The sequence below is a fragment of the Coffea arabica genome, chromosome 11e (assembly GCF_036785885.1).
Source record: "Coffea arabica cultivar ET-39 chromosome 11e, Coffea Arabica ET-39 HiFi, whole genome shotgun sequence".
Taxonomy (NCBI): domain Eukaryota; kingdom Viridiplantae; phylum Streptophyta; class Magnoliopsida; order Gentianales; family Rubiaceae; genus Coffea; species Coffea arabica.
Window position 1 is genome coordinate 59,488,893 of NC_092331.1, and position 21,066 is coordinate 59,509,958.

At 37.0% G+C, this 21,066-nt stretch overlaps 4 protein-coding genes and 1 long non-coding RNA gene across 6 annotated transcripts; 1 reads left to right on the forward strand and 4 right to left on the reverse strand.

The window, feature by feature from the left end:
• Positions 1-515: 515 nt before the first annotated feature.
• Positions 516-4,499, reverse strand: LOC113717842 (2-oxoadipate dioxygenase/decarboxylase, chloroplastic/amyloplastic). The gene is made up of 7 exons (XM_027242657.2): positions 3,939-4,499; positions 3,402-3,551; positions 3,037-3,252; positions 2,230-2,351; positions 1,889-2,052; positions 956-1,110; positions 516-862 (listed from the first exon to the last, which is right to left on the reverse strand). Exons 1-7 carry the CDS (start codon positions 4,197-4,199, stop codon positions 764-766), a joined length of 1,167 nt encoding a protein of 388 aa, XP_027098458.1. The 5' UTR covers positions 4,200-4,499; the 3' UTR covers positions 516-763.
• A 1,252-nt stretch (positions 4,500-5,751) lies between these two features.
• LOC113717595 (hypersensitive-induced response protein 1) lies at positions 5,752-9,338 on the forward strand. 2 transcript variants are annotated; one of them, XM_027242348.2, is made up of 6 exons: positions 5,752-6,247; positions 6,932-7,131; positions 7,497-7,617; positions 8,034-8,125; positions 8,217-8,313; positions 8,679-9,338. In XM_027242348.2, exons 2-6 carry the CDS (start codon positions 6,943-6,945, stop codon positions 9,038-9,040), a joined length of 861 nt encoding a protein of 286 aa, XP_027098149.1. In that variant the 5' UTR covers positions 5,752-6,247; positions 6,932-6,942; the 3' UTR covers positions 9,041-9,338. The 2 variants fall into 2 exon arrangements, with proteins under 2 accessions (XP_027098149.1, XP_027098151.1); XM_027242350.2 differs by having other exon boundaries at positions 5,949-6,427.
• Positions 9,339-9,793: 455 nt separating this feature from the next.
• Positions 9,794-13,609, reverse strand: LOC113717596 (mitochondrial outer membrane protein porin of 36 kDa-like). The gene is made up of 6 exons (XM_027242351.2): positions 13,395-13,609; positions 13,227-13,294; positions 11,922-12,032; positions 10,952-11,038; positions 10,646-10,854; positions 9,794-10,382 (listed from the first exon to the last, which is right to left on the reverse strand). The coding sequence occupies exons 1-6, from the start codon at positions 13,441-13,443 to the stop codon at positions 10,076-10,078; spliced, it is 831 nt and encodes a 276-aa protein (XP_027098152.1). The 5' UTR covers positions 13,444-13,609; the 3' UTR covers positions 9,794-10,075.
• Positions 13,610-14,443: 834 nt separating this feature from the next.
• Positions 14,444-14,902, reverse strand: LOC140021097 (uncharacterized). Its single transcript, XR_011825068.1, has 3 exons — positions 14,791-14,902; positions 14,667-14,687; positions 14,444-14,579 (listed from the first exon to the last, which is right to left on the reverse strand). It is a non-coding gene; the product is annotated as an uncharacterized lncRNA (long non-coding RNA).
• A 1,054-nt stretch (positions 14,903-15,956) lies between these two features.
• On the reverse strand, positions 15,957-19,857 carry LOC113719392 (mitochondrial outer membrane protein porin of 36 kDa). The gene is made up of 6 exons (XM_027244601.2): positions 19,673-19,857; positions 19,508-19,575; positions 18,066-18,176; positions 17,270-17,356; positions 16,963-17,171; positions 15,957-16,543 (listed from the first exon to the last, which is right to left on the reverse strand). The coding sequence occupies exons 1-6, from the start codon at positions 19,719-19,721 to the stop codon at positions 16,237-16,239; spliced, it is 831 nt and encodes a 276-aa protein (XP_027100402.1). The 5' UTR covers positions 19,722-19,857; the 3' UTR covers positions 15,957-16,236.
• Positions 19,858-21,066: the final 1,209 nt, after the last annotated feature.

The window sequence follows — 21,066 nt, forward strand, 5'->3', positions numbered from 1 at the left end:
GGGAATAATACTACTACTCCTTTTGGCCTTGTCATTTTCTTCTAAATTTATCTTGTCGACTAAAATCAATATCCCATGTCCCAAATCAAAGAAAGAAGAGAAGTAAAAGAAGAAATAATATCCTTTTGCACAATAAAAGGATTACCGTAATACTATCGTTTAGATAAACAGAGGTTAGGCACTTTGAGTAATGCCTCCCCCAAATTGAAATATCAATGGTCTAATGCTAAATCCTCCCTCCCCCCCCCCCCCCCCAACCCACAAAACAAAAAAAATACGTAAAAGGGGAAAAAATAATACTATACAGATGGCAATCATGACATTTAGCATCTTTTAATCCATTTATCATGGCAAAATTACAGCAACCCCCCATTTGGAATTCTTGTTTCATCGATGATATGATCTGAAAAACTCAAGGACAATTACTCGTTTGGAAAGGAAAACCAGGGGATGATGCTTTAACAATAATGCAATCTGCGGCTTAACTCATCATGAACGAAGGAGCTACAACAGAATTAATGTAAATCAGATAAACCACAGCAAAAGTTTCATTTTGTGTTAGAGCTCTTTAATTCCAGCAAATGCAAGAATAGCTTTACAGTAGCATGTGTCATTTTGTTCGATACTTACAAAAAGAAAGGTGCAATCTACAACTTTCACAAGATCTTTGGCCAAGTATTGAGTACCCAACACCTAAGCTTCAAGAGCTTCGCCTTTTAAAAAAGAAAAGCCACAAGAGCTTCAATGCTAGTGTATAGTTGCTTTATGCTGACCTCCTGGTTAGCTGATCACTGGATGTGCTCTCAAATATCTTGTCGGCATTGCCAACCTCAAATCCATCTCGTCTGTGAAACTCTTTGACCTGTACAGATTAAGGAACCATTTTTTTCGCATAAGCCTTGATATGCAATTAACAAAATTTGAGCACGCAAATTTTCAACTAAAGGTTGCAAACCTCTTTCTCTGGTAAATTCTTGTATTGAGGCAGTATGAGACGTTCAGCAAATTCAATGTATGAACAGGGGACTGAACTCTCAATGCCATCTGCAAACTGGAAAGCAACTGAATCTGCTACTGTTGAGCTTTGCAAGAGAAGACCATCAGGGCTCACTGAAAATGAAATAGATACGCAATATAAGTTATCAACTCATACTTCCAACATGTTGATGTGGAAACCATTGAATAGACAAGAAAGCAATTTATCATGAATAACGAACCAAGCCACCTGATATATACGGTCAACTATTTTATAGTACTTCACAGCATGAGGGATCATTCATATGTATTTCTCACCTTGCACAAAGTTCACAATCATGCCCCCCCCCCCCCTCTCTTCCCAAAACAAAGAAAAAAAGTTTTCAAGTGTAATGCTGTTTCATTAGATTCACAAAAATCCAGCTCACAAATGTTGAAACGTATCCAGAAGGAAAAGAGTGATTATTTGCCTTCAGGAAAAGGTTTGACAAGACAAAATAATATAAATCTTGGTTAAGAGAGGAACCATCATTAGTATCTTTTTAATGCAAAAGCTCCATTCATCAGTCTTTTGACATTTTAAACTACAGGGAACCTAAATAAATAAATTGAAACAGAAATAGCATAGATAACTTCTACTTTCTCCAATTGAAGGCCAACTACCAAGTCTCTACACAGCAGGCAAGAGATTGGAAAAGTTATCAAACACAATAACTATTTTTTTGTTTTTTATTAATGGAAGTGCAATCTAGAATTTTTTTGCTCTTTTCGTCTTATCTATTTCACTTTGCAAGAGAATAGTAAAAGAGAGAAAATTTTCTTGAAAAAAAATCAGCTAGCCCAAAATTTTCTGTCTGTCACTCGTGGGATTATAAATTCTAAATTTGAAGAACATATGAAGCAGGCCACTAACCCTTAAGAATACCCCCTTCAGAGTTCAACTTGTAACCATTCTCCTCAATAAATTGATTGAGGTTTTTGATACTTCTCAGATGGGATTTCAGCCGATGAGTCGATACAGTAAGATGATTGAGAGCATATCCATTAACAAGGGTCCAAGCAGCATACTCACTTTCACTGGAGGCAAAAAATTGCCAATAAGGATCAGCAAATGCCTGTAAAGCTAGATAAAAATTCAGAGAACCAAGAATTCTTGGACAATTAAGAAATTATCCTATCTAAATATGTTACTCTCAATCCAAGTAATTAACAATTAAGTCTAGATGGTAAATTATGCTTCAAGGCATCATGCACCTAGCCAATTGTAGAAATTCAGCGTATGACGGTTTCTCCCACGTCAAGGATCCCAAGCAACTTGCAAGAGATGCATGCTTATTTCCATTGTTTGATTGAGCAGTATACCTCCTGATAATTTCCTGCACGAGTGAATCAACCTGCTTAAGGATAGAAAGCATTTACGTACGTGGAAAGGGGTATCATTATATATGAGAAAATGAGAATCTAGCCAGAATTTCAAAACATGCAGTGCAAATAACAGCAGTGCTTCTCCTTTAATGGCGTTCCTGCAGTAGTTTTTTGTGCAAATTATTTGATGAAGAGCTAAAGTACATGAATCATGAGACGGGAAAATGAATAAGACTACAAAGCCTTGCACACCCCTTCAGAAATATCATACTTCTCACAGCCGAAGGAGGGAAATTAAGGAGAATGAAAATAAGGAAGCAAAAAACCCAAATATAAAAGGAACAATAGGACACTAAGAGTGATAACAACTTAGTGAAACAATGTGCAAACATTGTTACACAACAGCAAAACGACAAAAGCATTTCTGTCATTTCTACACCTATTTCATGTGAGATCGTAAAGAGAATTGGTAGCAGCAAGAAGAATAAGTACAAGACAAGGATAGCAGCTCTATTGGACTACATCTTGCCAAAGCAGAAACTATGAAGTAAAATGGCATGACCATGCACAAATGCTACAGTACAAAGATATCAAGCCCTCTTTATGCTTCACTGATTTATCAGGACAATAAATAAGAGAAACATAAGAAGTAGAGGACAGGGCTTTTAACCGACAAAATACTGCTCTATTACAAACCTGAGCCCGTGGACTCAATTCATCCACCAGGAGTTCTGATATAAATATTCTCGGTAATGGCCCATTAACACCTGCACCACCATCAGAACTTTGAACCTTGGGAGGAGAGAACCAGAAAGCTTTCAACTTTTTAGCTGGAAATCTCAGTTCTTCACGCTGAACATAACCAAAGTCCAAGAAAAGCCCCGCCATTGAATCAATTCCATGACCATTTACCTATTGCGATGAAGAATAAAAATGAACTCATGTCCAAAAGAACACCAATATACTGAAGCTCCACAAGATTAACGAACATTTGTAATTAATGTATAAACAAAGACAACCTCTACTATTCACGAGAAGGACGAAAGGTCAAGCATGCTTACCCCAAAGGTCCTGAATGCAAAATGGTCATAGCATATATGTTCGTTGTCAACAGAATGAACAAGCTCCAAAATGGATTTAGCAGTCGGGTTTCTGCTCAGATAAATTGCCTCCATACTTGCCAATATGCACCTGAAGAATGACTCACCACCCTGCAATGCAAAAGATAAACCACAATATAAAAGTCGCTAAAACCAAAGTATTAATCAAAGAATAATAACAGAAGCAATCCATTCACAAACCTAAGGCCATAACACTTTTGTTTTTATTTTTCAAAGTTAGACAACAACAATGAGCATGAATAGTTGAGAACTGATCAGAGCAACTTTTCTACCAACTTTATGGATTAGGTGCAATTCATTTATAGCTGAGACATCATAACTCAATTCAAGATTAACTAAATATTAAGAAAAAAAGGGATTGAATATTTAATATAATTGCTCAGTTTCAAAAGGCAGTTACCCTATGATAATTCAGCACATCAGGAATAAAACCCACATCAAGAATAAAAATTTAGAAAGATAGAAGCAGATGGGTACCTGGAAGGAAGAGCCTTGAGGGCGATCAGGGGTTACAGAATCAGAGACTGAAGTAAGGTGACGATTTTGCTGGTGGGACATGGAAACTTTGGGGAAGATGTTCTTCGAGGAAATGAAATTCCTAGAATCACTGATGAAAGAAGATGAGGAAGGAGGAGGAGAGGAATAACGGGAGAGAGAAGAGAAGAATGAAGGGAGCTTGATTGACGAAGCTGACATGGACCTACTGGAACAAGGAATTGCTGAGTATAAGTTGGACATGGACCTACTGGAACAAGGAATTCTCAATGTGATTAAGGTTTCCAAAGGTGATGAACTACGATCTTCCTCTTAAAAAAAAAAAAGGAAATGAAGTACGATCCGTCTTGCAAATTCTAGTTCTGGTCACTGAAAACCTGATGCGAGTTTGTTTAATGGATGCGTTCTTTTCTTCCGAACCATCAAACTTTGGCTCATAAGGATTAAATCCCTTCTTGGACCATCGAATCGGATTCGAACTCCGCCTCTTTTAAAAAAATACAAAGGAACTATTAAAATGTTTTTTTATCTAATAGAATTTGTGTATCTATTATAGATTTTTCAGAGATTATACATTTTTTCTTCATATAAAATAAATTAAATTAAATTATAAAAACTTTCAAAAGGATTATTAGTTAAAGCATTAAATCTCCTCTATTATCTCAATTAAGTGAGGTCATTGAAAGGATAGGTTCGAAATCACGATCAATTCTCTTTTCTAATCTGCCGCAGATAAATTAGATTATAGAAATAAAAAAAAAAAAGATATTTCTTCTGACGTGGGAAGTGGGAGCGGGACACCGGTAGATATCCTGTTGCAACCCCACTCTGTTCCACACAGTCTGATGATGTTAAGGGTTGCATTCTATAATCTATAGAATAGAAAAGAAAATTTGAATTTTAATGAGACGGGTTTATTTTTTGTTCTCTTTGTCAATCGGAGAGTATAATAGACATGTTTGAATATAAATATTTTCTCAAATGATATGTTGCTTATATTAAAAATACATAATATTGGTTTTAATATTCAATCGGACCAATTGATTTTGAAATTGACAATTTGACTTGTCCACTTTTTTGTACACCATTAGTCATGGCTTTAAATTTACAATCCAATAGCGTTAGAGGGGACAAAATTCACTTTCTTTAAAAACAAGGATCATGTATGTATTAAAAAGATTACGCATCGTTATTAGTAGCTTTAAGGGATATTTCAAAGATTACAATCTTAATAAAATAAATGCACCCGAAAATCATGTGCATTGCCCACGTCTAATTAATAAGATTAAAAAAAAAAAAGAGATCCTCCTCGTGATCTCCCTCGAACCCTATCCCGGATTGCAGTTTTGACTGTTTGACTCACGTAATAGGGTTAATACCACTTTGTCCCCCCAAACTTTGGACGATTACCCACTTCAGTCCCTAAACTTCAAAATGGGACATTTAAGTCCCTAAACTTATAAATACCTCCCACTTAAGGAAAATTGTTAACAAATCCTGAATGCCGTTGGTGGTCGAAGTGTCCCATTTTATAAGGGTTTAGGAATTTAAGTGTCCCATTTTATAAGTTTAGGGACTTAAGTGGGAGATATTTATAAGTTTATGGACTTAAGTGTTCCATTTTGAAGTTTAGGGACTGAAGTGGATAATCGTCCAAAGTTTGGGGGGACAAAGTGGAATTAACCCCACGTAATATAAAACTGTACTATTACTTATATCAGTAGTAGTATTTCTATTTTCCTCCAGCTATCAAAAACTGCCCATAGACTTGTCGTCCTCAGCCATGTAAAATACTACCCCTTGCAGTTTTAGCAGCTAGTTTCCTCGAATCGAAATAAATCTTTGGACTTTTCAGCAATGGGATAAAAGGAATGGGAAGCGAAAACGATTTAAAGCCACTCGTCTCTTCATTTTCCTTTTCGTTTGCAATACGTTAACGGTAGAAACCTCAATATTCCAGGATAAGAACAAGGAAACGGGGTCAGTTTTGTCAGATGGCAGCAACTTCTTGCTGACTGCATTTAATTTTGTTGGTGCCCTTTTTAAGAAGGAAATTGCCTTTTCTTACCCAAAAAAAAAAAAAAAAAGAGAGGAGGAAATTGCTTCTAATTTTCCCTGGATATCATCATTTGGTGTTTAGAAGTCTCAGCGGTAGACATGACAACAAGAAATTTCTAGGAAATTCAGCCAAAGCTACTATAAATTGTGAGGGGAAGGATCGTTTCTTTCATTCTCCTTCTAATTTCCAGTGAAACATCCATCTTGCTTGCCTTTAGAGTTTGGAGCTCCAGGTAATTAGAGAATTTGTCTCTTGAATTGGTTGATTTGATCAAGCTGCGCTTTTGTCTCGGAAAATTGGAATCGCTTTGATGCCAGTATCTCACTTGTGTTTTCGACGATCTTAAATGGATTCAAGATTGATCCTCTGTCACATGCAAATTTTCCATTAAGCGATTTTGTCTTCGTTGTTCGTGAGTCTCCTAGCTTTGTTAATTGTTGATATGTCGGTACATTTCCTGTTTTTCTAGAGGTTGGAGGTGGGTAGTGTTTCTGCTGGGTTACTGTGGAGATGTGTATTACGTATGATAGTTTGAGCTTTTGGGTATTTTATCCCGTACATAATGATCTCTCTGCTGACTAGTAGCACTCTGAAAATTATTTCATTTCTCTGCTTATCCTCTTACATGTGAAGTGACGCACTTTGAGTGGCCTGGAATTGATTAAAATGTCTTCCCATTGTTTCAATTGTAACTTATACCAAAATCAAAGTGTGTGAGAGTTATCTGGTAAAATTGGCGTTATCCTTGAATCCTTTTTCGAGACACTTGTTGTGAAATTGCTCTTTGTCCCAGGTACTTAGTGGCACACTCTGAAGTACCAGATGAAGGGGTGTCTTTGTCGTGCCTTCTGCTTGCTTTTTGATTGTCATTAACTGTCGTTATAGGTGTTGATTATTTTTCTATTTTCCCTAATAGGGAGATCGATAATGGGACAAGCTTTGGGCTGCATTCAAGTGGATCAGTCCACTGTGGCAATCAAAGAAAACTTTGGGAAATTTAACGATGTTCTTGAGCCTGGTTGTCACTGCGTGCCATGGTGTGTTGGAAGTCAGCTAGGAGGCTATCTGTCATTGCGGGTGCAGCATCTTGATATTAAATGTGAAACCAAGACAAAGGTTTCTTTCCACGAAAAGCCCTTTTTTTTGTGTTAATAGTTTATCACAGTCGATTTCTCTATCTTTTCAGTTCAAGTTTGTTACGGTGATGAGGTTTGGAATTTAACTCTTGGATTTCTACTTATTATATGAGACAGAATCGAAGAGTCTAATTATTTTTTCTTTCTGCTGATTACATGTTTTCCATGTAGTTTAGGATATGAAAGGTCATACATATTTTGTCAGAATGCTTATGAGAGGATAGAACCGTGATTAAGCTACAAGATGCTCCTTTAAAACTTGTACTGTGGAGGGGTTTATTGTTTTAGATACAGAGATATGTATACTTCAAATCTATTCTTCTAAAAGTTTTTTATTTAATACAGGATAATGTTTTTGTGACGGTGGTTGCCTCAATTCAGTATCGAGCCTTAGCTGAAAAGGCATCTGATGCATACTACAGGCTCAGTAATACCAAGGAGCAGATTCAGGCTTATGTCTTTGACGGTAAATAATATTGACTTTATAGCTTCATTCTGTAAGCTACAGATCTATTTGTTTAGCTCTCCATCCACTCTTACAGTTTAGAACATTCAGAGCTCTCTCCTTCTCTGAGTATCTGTTTTTCTTTTCCTCTGATCATTATTCATTTTTTTGATGCTTTGTGTCAAGTACGTCTGATTAGAATTCTGAATGTCCTGAACTTTTTAGTTTTGACTTATCTGATTGGAACTTACGGATGGCTCTTTGGAGGAATGGTTCAAAGAAGAACTTGATAGAAATCATTTTGTATCTGCTAAAATTTCAGGATGATGTAGAATAGGATTAGGTTCTTAGGCTTGGTAATTGTTTTAACTAAACTATTAGGTTGAATCAACTATCCCCACACATGAGATTCTCATGGGATGCTTTTGATGTTTCAGTTGTTAGAGCAAGTGTACCAAAGCTGTCACTCGACAAAGTCTTCGAGCAAAAGAATGAAATTGCAAAAGCAGTTGAGGAGGAACTTGAAAAGGCAAGTGTAATTCATTGTAGTTAGAGTCAACACAAAAGTAGGTTCTAACTTGCAGCTTGTTTCCTTTTCTTTCTTCTTTGTTGATGGTTAGGCCATGTCGAATTATGGTTATGAAATAGTTCAGACGCTCATTGTGGATATTGAACCAGATGTGCAAGTCAAAAGGGCCATGAACGAGATAAATGCAGGTATATGTTACTTTATATGTAATAAAGGGCTAAGTTTGTAATTTCTTGTTTGGAAAAGTGAAGACTCATGATCTCATTTTTTACTGACACTAGTAGCTGGATGAGAGTCTTCCACGTTTGATGTGCTGATGATTGTACTTGGTCTAAGTAGAATTTCTAATTTTGGTTGTTGCTTCTCTTGGACTAACTTGTTGCGCTTCATAGCAACATTCCCAACTATTTAGGAAGTATGTAATATAACAGAAAATCTGCTGCAACCTGACTTCTAAACAATTTTAAAGAAATTGACTAATTGAGAGCTCTACAGCTAGTTTTTCTACTTATCCTGCATTACATCTTGAATCTATTCGTGTTGCTGCTACTAGCTTCAAGACTAAGGGAAGCTGCTAGCGAAAAGGCAGAAGCTGATAAGATACTGCAGATAAAGCGAGCTGAAGGAGAAGCGGAAGCTAAATATCTGGCTGGACTTGGCATAGCTCGTCAGCGTCAAGCCATTGTCGATGGACTGAGGGACAGCGTGCTTGGCTTTGCTTCAAATGTGCCTGGAACATCCTCCAAGGACGTCATGGACATGGTTTTAGTTACTCAGTATTTTGACACAATGAAAGAGATAGGTGCCTCTTCAAAGTCTTCTTCTGTCTTCATCCCACATGGTCCGGGTGCAGTGAGAGATATTGCTTCACAAATCAGAGATGGTTTACTTCAAGGGAGGATTGATGAAGTGTGAAGTCCACATAATGCTTTTGGCAGGGAATGCATGTTAGCATGTATAATAACCTGGACATGAAGCTTGGTTTGGTTGTGTAAGATATAGACTTATTTGTGATAGCTGAAGAGACGTGTGTCTAAGTACGATGGAGAAGAATGCAGGGAAAGGGGCTTTCTGTTCCCATATGTCGAATGGTATATAAAATAATGCTGTCCTTTTCTAGCGTGACCCCTTCAGAAACTCATACAGTATACAGTCTTTGTAGTAGTCTTGTAATCAGAATGCTTACATGGATAAGCCATCTGCTTGTTTATAACTTCCATCTTCCTTCCTGGCTCCCCAGAACAACAAAAAAGAAAAAGCTTTTAGGCTTCAAATTTTCAAGCTAAATAAAGATTAGTCGACCGGCTAAACAGTCAAAGAGTCAGAGATCAAGATCACGGCGTTTGACCAGAGATTTAGTCGCCAGCGGCCTGAGGAAGTACGAGAAATACGGGTTCAAATTTAAGGGTATAACACAATGACAAAAGCAAAGCATTCTGTGGGGATAAGTTTGGTATGTTCTTGGTTCTATATTAACAATGCAAGTTGAAAATCTGTTAACATTATATGTTTGGAAAGACTGCAATTTAGTCATTCATCCATTCCAAATTACAATGCCGCCAATCGGAAGGAAGCCATTGAAGCTTTTCAGAATCAGGAGAGCATCAGAGCTATTGCTGGAGTTGAGATTTCAAGTTGCATATCAGGGTCCGGACTGGAGAATTAATATGAAGGTTAACCCAATTGTAGCACCATATATAATACTTGCTTGAAAGTTCAATTCACCATCGGCATCACCACCACAATCAAAATGGAGTACCAGTCAAAATAAGTCATACCCACCCAGGCGGGTTCCGACCAGGCAAATTGTGAATAGAACAGAACACTAGTTCGACCACATAAAATGATTAACCGCACTCTAGGAAGTAAAGTTTCACTAGATTCTTGCTGTCCTACTTTATTTGCTCTGTGCGTACAAACATAGCCGGCTGCCAATGGTAATCATTTGCTTCACGGCTTGAGAGCAACAGCCAACCCGATCTTTGCACTTTTTTCAATTGCTCGGGTGTCAACCTCACCTGATATTGTAAAGAGAGACTTGGGACGCCACTCATGCTGGATAAGAGCACTTGCCTTGCCATAGTTGTTCACACGAGCCTTCACTGTGGTCAATGGGTCTAATGAATGCTGTGTTCCAATGGTGAGTGTGTTCTCGTTGCTAGAGAAACCGTGACTCAACTCTGCTCCGACAGCTGTATTAGTCAACGGGCTAACACTGTGGTAGTAGGAAGCAGTGAGAGTGTCGCCCTTATCATTCCTGTTTGGGTTAACAAAGAACTCATCAACCAAGCAACTTAAAAAATGAAAAATAAAAAATAAAATGAGAAACAAAAAGTACAGCTATAACCCAGCATCTAGATGAAAAACAATGAACATGCACCACCATCATCAGGAAAATCTTATAACACACACACGCACACAAAAAAGTGAGCTTGCAATGACTAAAGTGGTTATATGCAACTTAACTGACATGGCAGGTACTTCAATTAGAATTCAATAAAAAAAAAAAAGGGCACTTACAAGGTCAACGCAGCAATTAAGTCAGAATTGGTGAAACTAAAACCAGCATTGTACTTAGTGAAGTTCCCTGTGGCAGTGTCAAAAGAGAGGTCAGCACCTAGAGCAAGCTTGTCATTTCCAGCCACACCAGAGAAATTGACGATTGGATTTGCAGTAAGTCCAATGCCAGTACTAATTCCTGCATATTCATGCAAGTACTGGAGTTCCACCTGATAACAGAATCAGGAATTTGACATTTCAACTGTCAGCCCTTATAATCATTTTTCAAGAGAAATGGAGGAAGATAATTGTAAAAAGATACAGTACCTTGCCAGATCTTTGGTCTGGGACAACAAAGCTGATGATTGTCTTCAGACCAGGTGCAGGCTCATCAACAGTGATGGTTGTAAAAACCTACATATACATAAATTGGCCAAATTTACACATCATGATGTCATAAGCATTATGGAAGACCTCAGACAACCATGTAGGTAAAAAGGAACAGGTAAGAGAAGCCTTCCTACATAAATTTTATTTAAGGCCAAAATAAGCATCACCAAGGGGCTAGAGCTCCTTTCAACTTTTTAGCTCCTCTCACATGCATATCTTTTAAGTGAGACACTGCTTGCTTGATTTATGCTGATAGGCTGATATCATGGTAAACATAGAGTTGCATGCATCCACTTGGCAAAATGCAAATTTCACAGACATTAAGCTCTTTCATGTTCAAAAGACATAATAAAACCCAGACAAGAGATCAAACTGCCGATGCCATGCCTCAACTGAAAATTTTGTGAAGGAGAAATAAACCACAATAATGGGGCCAAAGAAACCTTGGTAAGAGCATGGGTTTCAAAAACTGCTAATATTACAGATACATCAAACGTGTAATGCCCTAAAACCTAATCTTGAACTAGACGACGACAAAAACCAACAGTCCACGTTCTTATATCAGCTCAAACTACAATTCCATCACTTACATATAAAATTACATTTATAAATGCAATATATTGGAAACAAGCTTGCTTATACTAGCCCTGCCAGTTTGGTTGAAAGCTCTATGTACAAGCCCCTATTTTTTTTTTTGGGACAAAAGCTCAACTTATAAACTTTTTTTTTGGGCAAAAGCTCAATTTATAAACTTAACCTCCTTATCGCTTTTGTATCTGATTACTGTGCAAACTTAAGATTTATATGACTAAGAAATGAAATTAAATTCATCATTATTGGAAATTGCTGACAGAAATCTCCACCTTCAGACAAAATAACTACAGGCCAAACAATTTCAACAACTTACTTTGGAGTTGGTGTCAACTTTTACATCAGTTGTAATGTTTTTGTTCTTCAACTGGGTGTTGACATCAGCCAAAAACAATTCACCCTTCTTTATACCGGATGATGTAATGGCCTGAAAAGTATATACAAAGATATTCACATATTTATTTGCAGTCTAGCAAACAAAAACATGAATGTAGCCCAAGTTGCAGCAAGCAAATGATAAACGTTATAAGAAAAGCTATAACTAAAAGTACACTGGTGCCCTGGACATTGACTGAAGGACAGATAATTTTTTTTTTGTCAAACGAATGACAGATAATTTATCAATGAACAAAATATCACATTAATCTTTGTAGCACAAACAACTAAATTGAACTACCAGATATCAACAACTGATATAATGACAGACATTGACATTATAACAAAAGAATTTGAACCTCAAAACCTCTCAGTTCATGAACTGTCATGATGGCAGTTGCTATTTTAACTGCATCCTATGTGGTCTCCCAGGAAAACAGACAATAGAAACTTATTGGACTGTTGGAAACAATTCTTCGAAAGTTATAAAAAAGCCACAGAACAATTTTTTTTCCTGGCATAAGGGTTTTTTAAGTTGTGTTAAGTTGCACAAGTGCAAACTACAAAGAGAAGTTTTTCTTTCCAAAAAGATGATATTCGTAAACGATACACCAAAGAACCCAAGCTGGACCTTTCTACACAATGATGCTTCTAGAGGATAAGCATTTTCTATAAGTGCTTTGATTGCCCAAAAGCGTTAAACCAATAGAAAGGCTGCTATACTCCCCAACAGGACTGCCTATCAACAGCAGAGTCTAATAATTTCCTTAAGAATAAATTGCAAGAAGAACAATACAGGGATATAACAATATCCATTGCTTTTCATCCACACCAGAAAATCAGAAATGAACACCTCCCAAAAGCTCTAATTTGGAGGGAAAAAGGGAAAAAAAAAAACGAATTCATAATTGCACGCCCAATTTGTATCAGATAACTAACAATTAATCTTAGCTTCCCACAGTAAATAAAGCCAAAATAACTAAATTCTCCCCTGTTCTTCTCCTTTGTCATAATTGCAACAGTAGCTAAAACCAAAATATTTCCCGTCCATAAGTAAATCACAGAACCCACTCTTTGCAGCAGCAATATTTCACGAAACTCCAGCCATAGAAGCACATCACACTTTTAGAAACAACACTCATCAGTAAAATCAGCCCATACATGCATGACCCATTTGAACTAATGCACAGATACGAATATAAAAACACATAAAAAAGAGAGAGAGAGAGAGAGAGAAAAAACCCACCACTCCATTGGCTGTATAAGTAGTAACGGTGAATTTGTGGTCGCCCTGATAATCCTTGTACAAAAGATCTAACAGACAAAATATGGAACATCTTGGATATTACAATACAAAAATCGTCGAAGCTTAACAAAAAAAAAGGACTAATAATAAAAAGTAATAAAAGATAACCTCGGGCTCTTTTGCCGATATCGGAGTAGAGGCCGGGACCCTTCACCATTTCCGCCGCTAAAATTCAACGAAGAGAGCGAGAGAGAGAGAGAGAGGGAGAGAGAGAGGGTCTTGGTAAATGGTAAGTGGCGTTGGGTTGTTGGCTGAAATGCGGTGTTCGACGGGGAAAATGTGATAGAGAGAAAATTACTTGCGTTGGAAAATGCCACTAAAACTCCTAGCCTAATTTATTACGCTGATTTTTCTTGACCGTTGGATCTCGCGAGGGGGTTGATATAAGATTGTTATGAGCCGTCGTCTATTTTGGCATTTAGAATTGAGGGAAACGAATTAGAGGAGGACTTTCTGGCTTTTCAGGTTGGGCTGTGAGATTCCTTCAAAAAATGGTTGGGCTGTGAGAGTGAAAGAGTTGCGATTGGCACCAGTGGAAAAAAGGAAAAAAAAAAAACCATGAAACAATTGGTGAAATTACAATTACCCCTTGAGGTTTGTGATAATTACAAGGGCTTGCTAATTGTCCAATACTTTTTGTTGTTCAAGTAAAAAGTGTCTTTTTGGGGCTTATTGTGAATTATATATTACAATGGTTTTTTGGGAGGTTGAGTTGGATAGTAAGATAGGAGAGATTGTAAAAGAAAGAAAATATATATATATATATATATAACGATTTTACTAGTTTTTAAAACAACAATTTCTACTTCCGTATGAATCACAGAAAGAGGATAATTCACAATTAATTATACATATACCTCATTCTACTTTTCTTTAATTATGTAGGAAAGATATTTATCAAAGGCCAAGGAGAACAAGAAAAGGTGTCAAATCTTGTGAAAACAATAAAATTTTGTGAGAATTAAAAAGTCCTTGCAATTATAACTGTTGTTTTGGCAATTAAAAATTCAGTCATCAGGAAAAAAAAAAAAAGAAGAAGAAGAAGAAGAAGCTGTACTTCATTGCCAAATGCTAATATGTTGGCAACTATGATAAACTTGAAAGGAATTTGCGTATTTTAAATTTTTAATGAACCTCAAAAGGAATGTGCGGTTTATTTCATCAAGTAGCTAGCCACCAAATGCTGTACACCTCCGGCTTCAATGCAGACGTGAATCAGAACGTCATAGAATATGCTATACCTGATTTTGTCAAGCTTCGAGAATATGCCACTAATAACCAGCCACATGCTTCCTTCAAACAGGGAAAAAAAATCAGTTTATACTTCACAGAGATTTTCTAATTGGCTAGATTTTGCAAGAAAATAAAAGGAAGCTCAACTGAAAAATAGTAAAGTCTGGACTGTGCACGTATAAATCAACAGAAGAATCCATCAAAATGTTGAACAACCATTCCGGAGTCATTGGTCTATAATTTTATATATCATCTTTTCAGTCATAATCACCTGAAAGACCACCACCTCCATGGGATCAATTACTACTCCCCCCAAATGTTTTTGATAATCAGTTTCCACATTTGGCATCAAGGGACCTGAATGATCTTGATCAATGTTGCTCACTCCAAAGTCTATGCATGATCTTGATCGTTCTTTAGCTGTGGCCATCCTATGCATTTTATTTGTCAGCATGCAAACAAGCAATCACACAAGAAGTCTGCTGCAATATTTACGGCTAATACTTAATTTTAAACGGATTGAGAGTTCTATAACAAGTTCTATACACATCCTATATTACACTTTCGATCTATTTATGTTGCTGCTACTGGCTTCAAGCCTAAGAACGGAAGCTGCTGCGAGCGCAAATGCAGAAGCCGGGAAGATACATTGCTTCACAAGACACAAATCAGAGATGGTTTATACTTCAAGGCAGGAATGATGAGGTTACATGGCACTGCACAGATCATGATGGCAGGATACTGCATATTAAGCCTGATTTGGTTATGTAAGACTTAATTATATCTGTTTGTGAAGAGCTAAAATGACGTCTGTCTAAGTACGACAGAGTACAATGCAAGGAGGAGAGGCGTTTTGTTATCATATGTCGAATGTATAAAATTATTATGCTAAAAGTCCCTTCCTCTTCTTCTTCTTTTCCGGCATCACCCTGCAAAAACTTATAAGCTACAGTTCAAGATGCACGCATATCCTACTTGTTTCTCACTTCTACCTTGTATCTCCCCAGAACATCATAAACATTTAGGCTCCAAATTCTCAATCCAAATAGAAGCTAGACCTCGCTTCCTAGTCGCTGCATGGTCAGAGGCTGTAAGCACGGTGATCCTTGAGTAGTAGCAGCGGTTGCACTTTTGAGGGTTTGACCAATGACCAATCCATAGTATCATGAGAGGACATGCTTAGTATGCTCTTAGTGCCATATCAATACATTTGAATCAATCATAGAGTGCAATAATTTGAAAGCTACAAACAATTTCAACAATTTGTATGTTTGGATGGATGCAATTTAATTGCTCTTTTTTTTTTCCAAATTAAAATGCCAATTACCACCAATCAGAAAGGAACCGAAATGCCACAGCTGAAGCGGTTTCAGATTCCAGAGTTCTAAAATGCAATTCCTGCAGTAGAGGTTTCATGTCGCACATCTGGGTCCGGAATGGACAACCAATATGAAGAAGCTTAGACCAATTGTAGCATCTCATACAAAACTTTGCTTGAAAGTTCAATTCACCATCACCAAGTCAAAATAAGTCATACCAAGCCAGACAGGTTCCGACCAGCCAAACTATGAATAGATCAGAAAACCAATTCTACCACATAAAAAGATTAATTGAATTTAGGAAACAAAGTTTCACTAGATTCTTGTTGCCCTATTTATTTGCTCTGCCCATGCAAACATTGCCGGGGTGCTACCCAAGCCAATGGTAATCATTTGCTTCATGGCTTGAGAGCAACAGCCAACCCAATCTTTGCACTTTTTTCAATTGCCCGGGTGTCAACCTCACCTGATATGGTTAAGAGAGACTTCGGGCGCCACTCATGCTGGATAAGAGCACTTGCCTTGCCGTAGTTGTTCACGCGAGCCTTCACTGTGGTTAATGGGTCTAATAAATGCTGTGTTCCGAGGGTGAGAGAATTTTCGTTGGTAGAGAAACTGTGACTCAACTCTGCTCCAACTGCTGTATTAGTCAATGGGCTAACACTGTGGTAGTAGGAAGCAGTGAGGGTGTCGCCCTTATCATTCCTGTTTGTGTTAACAAAGAACTCATCAACCAAGAAACTTAAATAATAATAATAATAATTAAAAAAAAATTATAGCCCAGCATTCAGAAGAAAAATTATGAACACGCACCACCATCATCAGGAAGATCTTAAAAAAACGAGTGTGTATACATAAGTAAGCATGTAATAACTAAAGTGGTTATAAGCAACTTAATACCTAGTTTGGATGTTTAGGTTAGAAAAGAAAAGATGGGAAATGTTAAGTTATGAAAGAACTTTCATTTCTTTTCATTTCTGTCTCACTTGAAAGTCCCAAACGTAGGGAAATCCACCTCTCTCTTCCTTTCTTTTTGATTCCGTTGGAATCTCAACTCCCAAACTAGCTATAAGTGACACGGCAGGTACTTCAATTAAAATCCAGTAAAAAGAAAGGGCACTTACAAGGTCAATGCAGCAATTAGGTCAGAATTGGTAAAACTAAGACCAGCATTGTACTTAGTGAAGTTCCCTGTGGCAGTGTCAAAAGAGACGTCAGTACCTAGAGCAAGCTTGTCATTTCCAGCCACACCAGAGAAATTGACAATTGGATTTGCAGTAAGTCCAATGCTAGAACTAATTCCAGCATATTCGTGCAAGTACTGGAGTTCCACCTGATAACAGAATCAGAACAAATTTGGCATTTCACCGGTCAGCCCTGATCATCATTTTGCAAGAGATACGGAAGAAGTACCCGTAAAATATATAGTACCTTGCCAGATCTTTGGTCTGGGACAACAAAGCTAAAGATTGTCTTCAGACCGGGTGCAGGTTCATCAACAGTGATGGTTGTGAAAACCTACATATACATAAGCAAGCCAAACATACGCATCATGATATTGCAACCACTATGTAAGACCTCAGACCATTCCGTAGATAAATAGGAAAAGGGTAGAAAAGCCTACATTAAATTGATTTAAGGACAAATTAATCATCACCTAGATCTCCTTTCTTCTTTTTTGGCCCTCTTACATGCAAATCTTTTAACTAAGGCACTCCTTGATTTACACAAATAGGCTGCCATCCTTGGTAAACATCGAATTGCAAGCATCTACTTTGCATAATGCAAATTTTAATAACATAAAGCTCTTTCATGTTCAAACAACATAATAAAACCCAGAGAAGAGATCAAACTAGCAATAACATGCCTCAACTGAAAATTTTTTGGAAGGAAAAATAAACCACAATAATGGGGGACAATCCAAACCATGCTAAGAGCACAGGATTCAAAAACAGCAAATATTACAGTTACATCACAACTCGAATGCCGTAAAACCAAATATTGACCTAGACAACAACGACAACAGTATATGTTCTTTTGTTTCAGTCATTACTTGCACATAGAATTACATTTACATGTACAACTTAATGGAAACAAGCATGTCATACTAACCCTGCCAGTTTATGACTAACAAATGAGATTATAATTCAGAATCACCGTTAATTACAGAAGGAAATCTCCACCTTTAGACGAAATAACTACAAGCCAAACAACTTCAACAACTTACTTTGGAGTTGGTGTCGACTTTAAAGTCAGTCGTAATGTTTTTATTCTTCAACTGCGTGTTGACATCACCCAGAAACAATTCACCCTTCTTTAGTCCAGATGCTGTAATGGCCTGAAAAAATAGCAAAAATATTTACATATTTGCGCTCTAGAAAAGTAAAAAATGTATGCAGCTCAAGTAGCAGCACGCAAACAATAAATGCTATTATAAAGCTCTGACTAAAAGCACCGACTTGCAGAAAAATTTAAACCCCGTACTAATGCCCTGGATATTGACTCAATGACAGATAATTTATTAGTCAATGAAACAACGTATTGACCTTCATAGCACAAACTAAAATAAACTTTCAGGTATCAACAACTAATATAATGACTGAGATTGACATTATGACAGTGTATTTGGGACCTTAAAACCTCTCCATATGTGAATAACAAAGAAATCAATGTAGAAGTGATGATGGATGTTGCTATCTTAAACTGCAGCCTATGTGGTCTTCCAGGAAAACGGGCAAAGCTTATTAGACAGTTGGAAAACTTGTTTCGAAAGTTATAACAATACCATAAAACAACTTTTTTTCCCTGGAATAAGAGTATTCTCAGTTGTTTTAAGCTGCAGATGTGCAAATTTGAAAGAGAAGTTCTTCTATCTCCAAAAAGATAATATTTGTAAAAAAATACACAAAAGAACCAAAGCCGGAACATTTTACACAGTGATGCTTGTAGAGTACCAGCATTTTCTATAAACTCTTTGATTGACCAATAGTATTAACCAATGGAAAGGCTGCCATACCCCCCTACAGGAACTCTTTCACAAGAGTACCTATCAACAGCAGAGCCTAATAACTGCCTTGAGAATAAATTGCAAGAAGAACAATACATGACCTTATCAATCATGATTCATGGATAAAAGGATCATGGATTAATAATATGATCAATCATGACCTCATGATCATGATTCGTGGGTCATAACAAATACAGGGAGGATATAATAATTTCCCTTGCTTTTCATCCACACCAGAGAAATCAGGCATGAACACTTCCCAAAAGCGCTATTTTTTTTTTTTTGGGGAGGGGGGGGGAGGGGTTGAGTAACCAAATTAATAATTTGCAAGTCCAAATTGTACACAGTTAAGTGACATTTAAACTTAGCATTTCAAAGTAAATAAAGCCAAAATAACGACATTCCCCCCATGTTCTTCTCCTTTGTCATTATTGCAACAGTAGCTAAAACGAAAATATTTCCTCTTCCATAAGTAAATCAAAGAGACTACTTTTTCCAGCTGCAATATATCACGAAACTCCAGCCGAAAAGCACATCAAACTTTCAGAAACAACACTCATCGGCAAAACAAGCTCATACATACATGACCCATTTGAACCCATACACAGATATGTATACAAAAAACACACAAACCAGTACAGAGAGAGAGAGAGAGAACCCACCACTCCATTGGGACTATAAGTGGTAACGCTGAATTTGTGGTCGCCCTGATAATCCTTGTACAAAAGATCTAACAGACAAAACATCAAACATCTTGTGAGTACAGTACGAAAATCCTCGAAACTTAACAAAACAGGACTACAATTGAAAGAGCAAAGGATAAATACCTCGGGCTCTTTTGCCGATATCGGAGTAGAGGCCGGGACCCTTCACCATTTTCCGCCGCTAAATTTCGACTGAGGAGGGAGAAAGGAGGGTTTGGTTGGCGGCGTTGGGTTGTAAGCTGCGACGGGGAGTTTGACGGGGAAAATAGAGACAGAGAATATGAGGCTGGATGTGTTGGAAAATGCTTCCAAAACTTTTAACCTAGTTTATTACGCTGATTTTTCTTGGCCGTTGGATTATCTTGGGAGAGGGGGGAATGTTGTGGGCCGTCGGTTATTTTGAAAGAATAGAAAATTGAGGAAAAAAGAACTTGCGAGATTGGCAAGGGGAAAAAAAAACAAATAATAACAGGTTCCTTCATGTCTTTTTAATTTAATATGGCAAAAATCAACAAAACTACATTAAATACTTGGTTAATTTACAATTATCCCTTGAGGTTTGTGATAAATTACAAGGGCTTGCTAATTGTCCTTGTGGATAATGTAACAAGAGGGATTTTTTGTGATTGTAAGACCCTTTTTGGGGCTTATTGTGAACTGTATTGTAATGATTTTACTAATTTTCAAGATAATTATCAGAGGGACAATTTCTACCTCCATGCAAGTCATAGAAAGAGGATATTCATATGTACATTTGTTTAATAATGTTCCTAATTTTGTTTTTCTTTAATTGTCGAGAAAAGATATTTATCAAACATCAAATAAAAAAAGTGCCAAATTTTGTAAAAGATAGGATTGGTGAGAATTAAAAGTTCTTGTAATCGCTTGCAATATAAACACGTTTTCCAATCCACCTTTTTATATTTTTAATTATCTTTTTATCTCATATACATCACATCACAAAAAATATTATAGTAATTATTTCAAATAATACTCTATCCAAACAAATCCTACACACTGTACACACTTTGGTTAATTGAGAACACCGGAGAATGTGCAATTCTTGATTTTGCCAAGCTCGGAGAATAAGTCACAGCTGTGAGCTCATTTGTCGGATGCTTCTTTCAAAATGAATAATAGAACTATGAGCAAAAGGCAAAAGATACTCCTTAAATTGCAAATATTTGCACACAATAGAAGAAGTGAACGCCAAAAAGAAGAAGAAAACCATCACCATTGGCTGGCCTTTAACTTTGAGCAACATAAGCCCCCTTCCCCCATCCCCAAAGGGAAAAAATAAACCAACCCTATAATATGTATTCTATGCACCAAAAAAAAAAAGAAGAATGTCACTCATTATTACCATTTTATTAGCAAGCAATGGAGATTTTTGAGGGGGGGAAAATTCAATTAGAAAGAGAGACAGAACATATGTCACAGGGTGGCTAAACTTGCAATAACTAAAGAAAGCTTAAACAAGGATACAAAGTCTAGACTATATGCATACAAATCGACAC

What these genes read in the sequence shown, in the direction of transcription:
- LOC113717595 (XM_027242348.2), top strand. Translation starts at nt 6,943, where the DNA reads ATGGGACAAGCTTTGGGCTGCATTCAAGTGGATCAGTCCACTGTGGCA. An exon ending in AATGTGAAACCAAGACAAAG is followed by an intron (nt 7,132 to 7,496) that starts GTTTCTTTCCAC and finishes TATTTAATACAG; the next exon opens with GATAATGTTTTTGTGACGGT. An exon ending in TTGAGGAGGAACTTGAAAAG is followed by an intron (nt 8,126 to 8,216) that starts GCAAGTGTAATT and finishes GTTGATGGTTAG; the next exon opens with GCCATGTCGAATTATGGTTA.
- LOC113719392 (XM_027244601.2), bottom strand. Translation starts at nt 19,721, where the DNA reads ATGGTGAAGGGTCCCGGCCTCTACTCCGATATCGGCAAAAGAGCCCGA. An exon ending in CTTATAGTCCCAATGGAGTG is followed by an intron (nt 18,177 to 19,507) that starts GTGGGTTCTCTC and finishes CTATTTTTTCAG; the next exon opens with GCCATTACAGCATCTGGACT. An exon ending in CTAATTGCTGCATTGACCTT is followed by an intron (nt 16,544 to 16,962) that starts GTAAGTGCCCTT and finishes TAACACAAACAG; the next exon opens with GAATGATAAGGGCGACACCC.
- LOC113717596 (XM_027242351.2), bottom strand. Translation starts at nt 13,443, where the DNA reads ATGGTGAAGGGTCCCGGCCTCTACTCCGATATCGGCAAAAGAGCCCGA. An exon ending in TATCGGCAAAAGAGCCCGAG is followed by an intron (nt 13,295 to 13,394) that starts GTTATCTTTTAT and finishes TTTGTCTGTTAG; the next exon opens with ATCTTTTGTACAAGGATTAT. An exon ending in AAGTTGACACCAACTCCAAA is followed by an intron (nt 11,039 to 11,921) that starts GTAAGTTGTTGA and finishes ATGTATATGTAG; the next exon opens with GTTTTTACAACCATCACTGT.
- LOC113717842 (XM_027242657.2), bottom strand. Translation starts at nt 4,199, where the DNA reads ATGTCCAACTTATACTCAGCAATTCCTTGTTCCAGTAGGTCCATGTCA. An exon ending in CTCAAGGCTCTTCCTTCCAG is followed by an intron (nt 3,552 to 3,938) that starts GTACCCATCTGC and finishes TTTGCATTGCAG; the next exon opens with GGTGGTGAGTCATTCTTCAG. An exon ending in TGAAGGGGGTATTCTTAAGG is followed by an intron (nt 1,111 to 1,888) that starts GTTAGTGGCCTG and finishes TTTCATTTTCAG; the next exon opens with TGAGCCCTGATGGTCTTCTC.